This window comes from Calidris pugnax, unplaced genomic scaffold (genome assembly GCF_001431845.1).
Source record: "Calidris pugnax isolate Ruff unplaced genomic scaffold, ASM143184v1 scaffold55, whole genome shotgun sequence".
Classification (NCBI taxonomy): Eukaryota; Metazoa; Chordata; class Aves; order Charadriiformes; family Scolopacidae; genus Calidris; species Calidris pugnax.
In genome coordinates, this window is record NW_015090832.1 from 4,380,989 (window position 1) to 4,392,050 (window position 11,062).

The 11,062-nt window shown below is 47.9% G+C and overlaps 2 protein-coding genes across 2 annotated transcripts in view; both read left to right on the forward strand.

Annotated features, from left to right (window-relative positions):
- LOC106887610 (perilipin-3-like) overlaps window positions 1-993 on the forward strand; it is a 19,110-nt gene extending 18,117 nt beyond the window's left edge. Inside the window, exon 7 of the mRNA XM_014941236.1 lies at window positions 934-993. Coding sequence (XP_014796722.1) covers window positions 934-993 — 60 coding nt within the window. The remainder of the gene's footprint in view (window positions 1-933) is intronic.
- A 1,157-nt stretch (window positions 994-2,150) lies between these two features.
- LOC106887611 (perilipin-3-like) lies at window positions 2,151-5,239 on the forward strand. Its single transcript, XM_014941237.1, has 7 exons — window positions 2,151-2,222; window positions 2,397-2,592; window positions 3,394-3,476; window positions 3,712-3,918; window positions 4,222-4,440; window positions 4,575-4,703; window positions 4,823-5,239. Exons 1-7 carry the CDS (start codon window positions 2,151-2,153, stop codon window positions 5,237-5,239), a joined length of 1,323 nt encoding a protein of 440 aa, XP_014796723.1.
- The last annotated feature ends 5,823 nt before the right edge of the window (window positions 5,240-11,062 follow it).

The window sequence follows — 11,062 nt, forward strand, 5'->3', positions numbered from 1 at the left end:
CAGAAGGCATCTGAGCTCCCTTTGGGGACCTGCAGCCTTGACCCCTGCTGCTGTGTCTTGTGCTCCCAGCACAGCTATTCACAGGGATGGAGGCACCAGCCTTTCCCTCAGATGGTAGTTTGGGCACTCCTAAATGCACAGTTTGCCTCTGAAGGCTGCTCTGTCTCATACGTAGTCCCACCTTGTACAAAGACAAAGTTGTTGCGTGCTCCTCAGGGCTTCACCCGGGCTGGTCCCTCCTCTAGACCCGTGATGAGGGACCAGAAGCCTAAATCTGCAGCGACCCCAGAGCAGGGATGGGGTGTGAGCCATGGGCACATGGGACCCTCAGGTGTGCAGCTGTGCCCAGTGCCTGGTAAAAGCTGCCTTCCCAGAGATCAAACATTGTGCAGGACAAGCACAATTTATCCCATCTATTTCCTTTTCTATAAGTACAAAGCAGCTCAGCCTCTGTAGCTAAAGCGAGGGATTTGCTTAGTGAAGAGTTAAACCAACCACGGCCACAAGGGGCTTCCAGACTCTTGTGATTTACCATTTCTGTCCTCACTCCTGGTGGAGTCAATCACCAGAGAAGCCAGAGAAAAGCAGCCCCAAGGCACATGGGGCTCATCGGTGGGAAACCCCCTGCTCCTGGGATGGATTGTTCAGTATTATGGTTCCTCTGTAAAGTAAAGCAGAGCCGTTTCCCAGACTGCTGTATTTTAAAGTGACTATGTCGCCCACAGGGAGCTCTTGAAGGACCCAGACACCATTGGCTTCCCTCCTCCTGATGGTGGTGCCCACCACCACGCAGAGGTCCCTGCATGGTCTGAGACCATGGGGTCAGAGGGGATGGCACGAGTCAGATCCCCCTGAAAGTACTCAGTGAACCCAAGCAGAACGGGTCTACCCTGGCTACTACCCAGTCTTAAGCTCTGGGTGCTCACCCTGCAGGCCTTTGGAGAAGATGTAGAGAGACCGGGCTCTGTGGGGACTTCCAGAGGAGAAACTTGAATTCCAGTGCTTCTAAGATTAGGCAGCTGCTGAGCAGCTACTCCTGTCGTTAAACTTTAAGCATTAGCAAGTAAAAGCAACAGGAAGCCCACATTGGATGTGAAGGTCTTCTCTGAGTTTGTTTGTTTTTCTTTCCTGGTTATTGTTTCCCATCACAAAGAGAAACACAAATAATAGACATTTCTGGAGAGGGTGCATGATCTGTGCCAGCAATGCCCCTCTCATTTTGCAGGAGCACTGGCCTCCAAAGGGACCTCCTCTACACGGGGCAAGGTGTACCTGCCTGATTACAGAGTAGTTAACGAGCCACAGCAGGGCCCATCTCTGCCCCATTCCACCTCTAATAGGCCAGGATAAGGACTGGCTCCTTCCTGCTGTTTCCCAGAGCTGTCAGTCACTGAGGGTCCCTCCTTACCCCTCTTCACAGCCAGTATAAAAAGGCAGAACAGGGGTGATGGAGTATGGTGTGGTGTCTGGTTCTTTGTTGTTGGTCATCTGCTTATCTTCAGCAGGACAAAAAGGTATGATTCTCAAGTTTTTAGGGGAAATTTTTGGGTGTTAAGGCTGTAATTGCTCTATGAACTCCTGGCTTATGTTTGGATGTTTCTTACCTGGCTTAATTATGGAAGTAGTGTTAGTTAACACAAGGTTGTTTGTGGTCCTGCTTGAAGGGTTAGCTACAGCCTATGCTGGTTTTGAGTGAAAAGCTGGTTCTGGGTGGGGTGTGTTAACAGCAGTAGAACAGCTTCTTGAGCTGCTCTATTTATTTTCTTTCTTCCAGTTCTGCTGTTGTTATTTATTTAGTGTAGGAACTTCTCAAAAACTTCTTGAAGCCTTGGTGGGGAGGAAGGAGTTACCCAGTGCCTCTTCTAAATATATAGATAATAAGCACCAGGAGCTCCTGGGTGAGGAAAGACATTGTTCTCCTCATTCCTCTAACATAAACCATGTGAAACCTAAATACTAGGTGGCTTTGCAAGTAGCCCTGGTCCCTTTCTTCCATAATGGGAAGATCTCCAAAATGGGTGGTAAGGGAACCTCTCCATTTAATGAGGTCAGAGGGAAGTGTCCCTTAGAAAGGGGAATCCCTGTGGGGGCTCTCTGGCTGCTTTGTCTCTTTTTCCTAAAATCATGGTGCTACTTGCATTTCAGCTGCGATGGCCTCTGCTGTGCCTGACAAAGAAGAAGCTGCTAAGACCTCCCTGGAGGTGAAGGAAGAGGAGCAGCAGGTATTTTCACTGAATTTTCACTGAATTTTCTAGAGTTGGAAGGGTGCTCCATGTGAGGTGTAATGAGTGGCGACTCCTGGGTGTAGGTAGGAGGAGGTGGCACTGCAAAACTGCATGGGAAGCTCAGGGTTGTGTTTGCAGGCTTCATGGCACTTTTTTTTTTTCCTCTTCTAGGATGCAGTAAACCCGGTGGCTAACCTGACCTTGGTCACCTCTGCCTGTGACATGGTTTCTACAGCATATGCCTCCACTAAGGAGAGCCACCCCTACATCAGGTCTGTATGTGATGCAGCAGAGAAAGGAGTGAAGAGTGTGACTGAAGCCACAGCCAGCTGCGTGCAGCCAGTTCTGACTACACTGGAGCCCCATGGTAATCCCCAGTGCCTGCTTGTGAGGGACTCCTTGGCTCCTTCCAGAACTGGAAGGAGTCACAGGATGTGGAATAGCATCTTTCCATCACCATATTAACAAGATAACTCCTGTCTTATAAGTAAGGCTAAAAAGCTGCATCCTAGTCTGAGTAGTGTGATGGAGGACCAGGTTGTGACTCTGATATTGACTTCCCTAAAACTGATCTTGCAAGGTCCAAAGTTTTAGGTGGCAGAAGCAAATAGTTGGGTTCTTACAAGATCATGGTGGCTACAGGAAAAAACTTCCTCTTGGAGGACTGTTACATCTAAAGGTCCTGTTTGCCATGGCTGTTAAAGAATATGACTGTGACATAGAGGAGAAGCTCTAAACTTCTGGAGAGAGAGGGGCTGTTGCTAATGATGAGTGTCTGACAGAACAGTCTGTGTGACAGGCTTGAGTTCACTCTAAGTCAAGAGTGGGCATCCTCCTCCTGTCAGTTACTCTGTGATCCTGGATCCTTGGGCAGAGAGGAGGGCTATGCACCTATTTAGTTGAGAGCTCAGAAGCTGCAGGAGATGGTCCCATGTAGGTAGCCATGTCCATACAAGTGGACAGATATAGCCACTGGCTGCTTTTGAAGTGAGCAGATCTATGAGATGACTAAGACAAGCTGTTCTACAAATCCAGTTTACGATGCACATGGCTTGGTGATCTGAATGGAGACTTTCACCTAGGCTTCCTGCAAAGCAATGTGCTCAGGAAGGTAGAACCTGAGATGGAATCGCAGAGAAACAATTTTTGACTTTTTTTTTTTTTGCAGTTGCTGCAGCAAGCGAGTATGCCTCCAAGGGTCTGGATAAACTAGGTGAAAAGATCCCACTCTTCCAAAAGCCAGTGGAACAGGTAAGAATCCAAGGCTGTGCTGTCCCTGGCTGACAGAGTGGTCTGGTTTCCAGGGTTTCTAACCTTGGGAGTGAAGCAGACTCTTGTATGAGGAACAAACTACACCCAGGCGCATAGTGCAAGCTCCTACAGGAGTAAACACTCATCAGGCACTGTACTAATTGTCCTCTTGGTGTGCTTCAGAACTGCAGTGCACTACATGATGCAATCCCTTAATGATATGTCTCCTTCACAGGTTATCTCTGACACAAAAGAGCTGGTGTCATCCAGAGTGGCTGATACGAAGGATGCTGTGAGCAGCAAAGTGACAGAGGTGATGGATATCACAAAGGAGACTCTCCAGAGCGGTGTGGAGGCTGCCAGATCCACAGTGGCCAGCAGCGTGGGGATGGTTATGGACTCCAGAGTGGGCCAGGCAGCTGTGAGCGGAGCAGAAGCTGAGGTGGGGAGAGCAGAAGCCAGCTGTCTCCCTCTTGGAAATGAGGAACTAGGTAAGGAAATGACATATGTGACTATTTCTCAGTGGGAATCCTCACACTGGGGATGGTCAGCTCCATTCCTCCCCATGCTGCTCTGGAATGGGGCAATGGGAATCATCACACTGGGGATGGTCAGCCCCATTCCTCCCCATGCTGCTCTGGAATGGGGTTAATGGGAAGTGCCATGCTGGAGGCTACCTGGCTCCTAGACCAAGATCTCCTGTTGCTGGTTTGTGTGGTAAGCATCTCTGGTCAGCCACTTGCAGATACTATCTATTTCCTCAGCCAAACTGGCAGCATCTGAGGAGGGTGCAGACATAATGTCTGTGGAACAGCAGCAGGAGAAGAGGAGATACTTTGTGCGGTTGGGGTCTCTCTCTGACGAGCTTCGCCGTTTTGCCTACCTGCAGTCAACTGACAAAATGAAGCAGGTCTGGCAGGGCATGCAGGAGGCCCTTGCACAGCTTCACCACATCATTGAACTGGTAGGTAGAGCCTGGTTCCTTGGAAGGAGGGACCAAATCATTGGTTTGGTCTCAACTTCATTGCTATGATAAAGACCTGTGCTGCTCACCAGCAGATCTCTCCGTATTGATACTCTGATCTTCTTCTGCCACAGATTGAAGTGTTTAAGCAAGGCTTTAATCAAAAGCTTCAGGAAGGCCAGGAGAAACTACACCAGATGTGGCTGGACTGGAGTAGGAAGTCTTCCAAAGAGAGTGGAGATGAAAGCTCTGCAGAGCCAGAGGTATCTCCTGGGGAGGGAAGCAAAGTGTGCTGGGCATCCCCCTTTTTTTTTTTTTTCTAATGCTTTTCTTTTGGAAGTAACTCACCCCTCTGATCTTGTCCTTCCTGCCCTCCCCCCAGGAGATGGAGTTCCTGGCCCTGCTCATGGCACGCAATATCACACAGCAGCTGCAAACCACCTGCTGTAAAATAGTTTCTGCAATTCAAGGCCTTCCCTCAAGCTTTCAGGATAAGGTGAAACAATCTCTTGGTACCATAGAGGAGCTTCATCGTTCTTTCTCAGCAGCAAACTCCTTTCAGGACTTGTCCAGCAGTGTCTTGACCCAGAGCCAGAGGAAGCTAGTTGTCATCCAGGAGTACATGGAGGAGCTGCTGGACTACCTGAAAAACAACACTCCTCTCTCCTGGCTGGTGGGACCCTTCTTCCCCAAGGGGGAGGAGGAGGTGGAAACCTCACAGGTAGAGGAACCCTTGCAGGAGAAGGAGGCAGATACAACACAAGCAGGGGATCATGAAGCTTCTGCCACCCTCCTGTAAAGGATAAGGCCATGAGCACAACCCTGCTTGGCCTGACTCTCTGGTAAGGACTTAGTGCAGACTTGGTCTTGGCTTTATGTAACTTCATTCTCCAGCTAAGAGTGGAGCTGTCACATATTGGATGACTATTGGGTACTGGTGAATAAATCCTTAGGAGCTTCTAGGGAAGGTGCTGGAATTAGCAAGGTCACTCTTCAGTGCCTGTAGCTGCCTTCAGGAATGGTGGCTGAGCTCTGGTCCAGAACAGAGCTGAAGTTCTGCACTGCTCCCACCTCCCTAGCAAGCTGCCTATGGTATGTCCATCAGTGTATCTGGGTACTGCCTGTATTCCACACAATGATTACTGTTGGTCTTAAACCATCAGCTAACATACAATGTAAAGAACTATCTTCCTGGAGGCTGCTTGTACTAGGCCATAACTACTTAGAATAAACTACTGCATGCAAAAACACTTACTGTCTCCATTGTTTTCTGGAGAAAGACTGCAAGAGTGAGTATGGCCCAAGAGATGTGGATTGAACTCTTCCATCTGTTCCTTGATTCTGGGACAGTGTCATCAGGAATGCAGGAACTGATGAGAGGTTCAGTAGTACAGTGAGGGTTGTGGCTGTCTACTTTTTCCCTTCTACTGTCCTGGAAAGCACCAAGTTGTAATTCCTTATTCTTCATGAGCCTGGAGGCATGTATGGCATTTTCCCATGCTTGGAGAAGCTGTGGAGGGTTGTCAGGATCCTGGCATCCTTTGCTGTTAGAACTCTTAGGTCTAAATACCTCCTAGGTATAATTCTGTGTGTATTTTTCTGCTGCTACTTTGTAGTGAAGACTTCAGTTTCATGGAACAGTGGGCTGCAGGAGTGGCTGCCTAGGAGAGATGTGGACTCCTTGATGGAGAGTCATTAGGGTGTAGGTGACAGTTGCTGTCACCACAGACCTCTCCTGGCCAGGAGATATTTCAGCTGTCATGCCTGACCCTCTTTCAAACAGCTGGAACAGCCTAGTGTTTTCAGACTTGCCAGACCATGATGTAGCTGAAGCTGAGAGACCAAATTTCTATTGAACTTCTAAATGAAAAGCTCTGCTCCTTGTATCTTGTCCTCCTGTCTTCAAGGAAAGGAGTAGAGTCTGCTCCCACTGTGAGTACTGCTGCTTCTAGCCTTAACTATTTAAAAAGATGGTTAAAATTGTTGTTTCCTGGAATTGAGGAAGCCCCCTCCCTAGTCCCTCTTTCTTGGGTAGAGCAAGTATGGGCTGGAAGAGGTGGAACTTCCTCCCCCTTCTCTTAAATAGAAGTGAATATTGTTCCTAAAACTCTCAAAATCCTGCATTATTACCTGTAATGGCTTAGTCCTGTCCTGTGGCAGGACCACATGGTTCTTAAGTTTGGCATTGGTTACTCCATTGATGCAACACCCCCCCGCCCCCATAATAAAGACTTGGATCCAACTTCACTGAGCTGTGAGTACTGCTGCTTCTAGCCTTAACTATTTAAAAAGATGGTTAAAATTGTTGTTTCCTGGAATTGAGAGAGCCCCCTCCCTAGTCCCTCTTTCTTGGATAGAGCAAGTATGGGCTGGAAGAGGTGGAACTTCCTCCCCCTTCTCTTAAATAGAAGTGAATATTGTTCCTAAAACTCTCAAAATCCTGCATTATTACCTGTAATGGCTTAGTCCTGTCCTGTGGCAGGACCACATGGTTCTTAAGTTTGGCATTGGTTACTCCATTGATGCAACACCCCCCCGCCCCCATAATAAAGACTTGGATCCAACTTCACTGAGCTCAGCATGTTGGAGAGGTTATCATGCAACTGTCCAACCTGTGTTCCTCATGTAGCAACTACTTTGAGGGCAAAATAATAAGCCAAGCTATTGTTGAGATCAGGGAGACAAATTTAGGCAGGAGTCATCTCCCTACTGCATGCTCTCCGACTCCTGCCAAGCGATTTCTCTCCAGGAAAGCTCAAGGAGAAGCAGATCCAGCCTGCCTGTGATGTAATTGTCTCTGAACTTGCAGGGTGCACTAACTGCAAAAGCAGCATTGGAGGTGGTCCTGCTGCTTGGTAGGAAACTTGCTGTATGTTGTCTTCTCAATAGCAAAGTTGCTATTACCTAGAAGTACCTGAATCCTGTTTTACACTTACCTGGATAAAAGTGGTTTTTAAGAAACAGCTAGATGTTCCTGTACTTGGTATTGATTTGTCAATGCAGCATGTCTGACCTGTATTAATATAGTGTTTAGCCTAAGAAATCAAGCTGTTTCTGCCTATGGATCACTGGGGCATATTTTTTTTCCTCTTAATTTAAACCCATTTACTGCAAACTCTACTGGCTGCTCTTACCTTGGGAGCTGGTGCCCAGCCCATGGGCCCCTCTACATTTGCAGCTGGGAGCTTAAATGCTGCACGTGGCTGGGATCTCCCTGGCTCCATGTGCTGGAGCAGGATAGTCCAGCATCTGTGAGGCTTCTCTGGCTCTGTTGCTACAGTCCCAATGGCTGATAACAGGCTAAAATTACCTTCTCATGGTAGGTCCTAAAGCTCTTCTTGAAGAGGCTGAGTGGAAGACTCTACATGCATTTTTAACCCTTGCTTACTTCCAAGGATTCAGAGGACCAAGGAGATCTGTTAGACCAAGCAAGAAGGGCAAAAACTCTCACCAAGACTAGCTGTGGTTAGGAATAGTTTCACTTTATTTGTTCTTTCTCTTCTGGTCCCATCTATTCTGCTGAGACAGCAGGAGGGTAAAGGCTGGAAAGAAATGAGAAATAGGGTGGATCTCTGCACTGTTTAAAACAGGAACTTATCTGAGCTCTGAAAGAGGGTCCAGGTTGTTCTGTTTTATCCAAGCCTGATTATCTGTCTACCCTTATTTTTGAGTCATTTTGGATAGAAATAAGAAATGCGTTAGTAATATGGCAAACCTAGACAAACACCTCAGCAGGGAAGACAAGCTTTGAGATGTCTCTGGTTCTCGGTAGCCCTTGGGCATGATGTAGTGATCCTTGATTCTGATAATTATAGTCCAACTGATTATCTTGCCCTCAGCTACTGCTGTTCCTCCCTGCTTAGGCTGTGGTCACATGTGATAGTTCAGTTTTAGGCTGATTTGAATTTTAAATGCAATCACAGGGGTACTTGCTCCTTGTTTCCCTCTTGGAAGATGCCACCTCCTCTCCCTCTGCCAATTTGTTTAACACTTTAATTATTTAATTCTCATGTGCATGTACTTTTGCCTTTCCTCATGTTGTCCCTGCAGTTCAAATGCCCGACTTCTTGGTCGGGGAATGCGCTGGTACTGAGTGAAGGCTGCCTTGGGCATCACTCCGAAAGGCTGTCACCTTTCACAAGTGGAGTTAGGAGGCATTAACCAACATGTTACTATGCCCTCTAAGTGGCAAGGGTAACTGCTTAAGGAGGGTTTTCCAAGCAGCTTTGTCATGAAGGCTGTAGATTGGGAACCTGAAGTTCTTAGGAAGTGCTGAAAGGCAAAAGTGCTGTAGCTGCTTGCAAGGAGCTTAATTTCCCCTTTGCATTACCATTTTTCTGGACACACTTGACATTGTCATCTATTCTGCACAAGCTGTGCTATTGCCTACTGTAAAACAACACTGCTTATAAAGGCTTGTGACCTCCCTGAAGGGCTTCTTGGGTAGCTGGGACCTTGCTCGGGCATGAGCTGTTGGAGTTCCAATTTTTGTATGACCTTAAGCCCCTGTGGTTGGGGAACTTTAAGGCCTTCAGAGGTTATTGGAATTAATTTGCAGTGGAAACTGGATGAAGTTTTTGCCCTCAGTGCTGGAAGGTGAAGATGCTGTGACTGAGTAGAGTCTGATTGTGGGACCTACTTTGGTAGGTCTTCCTGCTGCTGCTGTCTGATGTGGGCAGGCAGGAGTTTTATTTTGCTGGTTAGCACTTGGCCCTGTGCTTTCCTGTTGTAATTCTCCTCATCCCCACCTTTTTCCCATTGCACACCTTTTTCTTGCATCGTGGAAGGAAACCAAGTGTTTCAGAGTGTGGGGAGAGAAACCTGAGGGTCTTCCCTGTGCTCTGAGTTGGGCTGTGCCCTGCTGGGCAGGGTCAAAGGTTGGGTAAGACCAGTGTAGATTCAGGAGCAGCTGAAAATGGGCATTTGTTTGCTGGAGGAGGACAGAATTGCTTTCAGTAGCAGGGCTTTGCAGTGACCTGTACTCCCCTTTGAGGCACAATGATGCTTTTCCAGCTAAAATCTTTGCTGATATCAGCACTCTACTCTTCCTTCTTTCAGAAGCTCCTTCTGGGGCCTCTTCTGGCAGGTCCTGGCAAGACTTTTTACTGGGCAGCCTTCCTTCCCTCTGTACCCTGCGGATGGCAGAGAAGGGAAGGGGGTGTGTGTGTGTCAATAAATCTGCTTCAAATTGCCTTACAAACCAAGCGTGAATTGGTGACAATTCCAATACGGTCTTTTTGTGGCTTGTTAAAACCCCTGATGCCTCCAGGAGCGACAGGCGTCTGACCTGATCAATAGCTCAGCTGCCCTTTACTGCTGCAAACAAGGCAAAGCACCTTCTGTGAATACAGAGCACTGCCAGCGAATAATTACCCTTGTTGTGGGGCTTTCTGGACACTGGTGCCTGCTCCTATGGTAATGAAAATCCATTTGTAGAAGCAGTTAGTTTGCAGTATTGACTTCCTGGTCTCCCTCCGATTCTCACATTTATTTAGATTCAGCAATGGCTTTGGGTTTTCCAGCAGTGAATTTGGAGGGGAGGTGATTCAGAGGATAATTAACAAGCCAGATGCTGACATGGTTGGATTTTTTATGCCATCCTCAGTACTGATGCTTTGTGGCTGTATGCGCTAGGATTGCTTCATAAACTCTGATGGGAGTTTAGTGCAGGAGGCAGGGTGGCAGATGGGCAGATTCTTGACCATTTCTCCCTTCTGTCCTGTGCTACCACTCTAGAGGGGAAGGTATGGTGGCATGGGAGTGGTTAAAGGCTTAAATTATCTGGGAAAATTATCTGGCAATTATCTTGAGATAATTAAAAGAAAGAAGATGTAAGGGAATGATGTGGGGGAGTTTGAAGCTAAGGCTGGGGAGAAGTGGAATGGGAAAACACGAGAGAGCTGGAGACCCTGGGAGGGCTGGAGATGACTGGAGAGCAAGTGAGAGGCTGGATGGAAAAACAGTAGATCGGGATTAAAGGTGAGGATTCAATGAGTATGAGGAGGAGGGATGCATTGAGCATCTGGAAGACTGGAGCAGAAAAGCAGGGGAGTATTGTACAGAGAGGAGTTCAGTTGGGGCAGGACAAGGTGAAGAAGACTATAAGATAGGAGAGGAACCAGGTTTTAGGGAGCGGGAGGCTCCTTTAAGGGCCCTGTGTGCATGTCCCTTATCAAGTTGTCTCAGTGGGTCTCTCAGTGTGGGGCAAAACTATCTCTGCCCTTTGCCAAATAAACATTGGAGAAAAACACATTCCTTTGCAGGAGGGACTCCAGGAGATGCACACTGTGTATAAGTGCTCCTGCATGGACCATCATGCAAGGTGGTACCATCACCTGCTGTGGTTTTGCAGGAGCTGTTATTCCCGGGGATGAAAGACCTCCTGAGTTCTCCCACTTGAGGAAAAGTCAACTACCTGCATTTAATAGTGGCCTTTCCCCCAGCAGAGAAACCAAAAGGTTTGGGTTTGTGCATAATCTTCCTCGCTAACGCACGGCTCTGCCTTCAGCTGCTGGTTTTGGAGGAATATCTGGCTGGCGTGTTCCCAGGCACCTCTGCCTGGGGAGGGATGTGCTGCCTCCCCTCCCTGCTCCACCTCTCCTGCGGGACGGCTGTTGCAGCT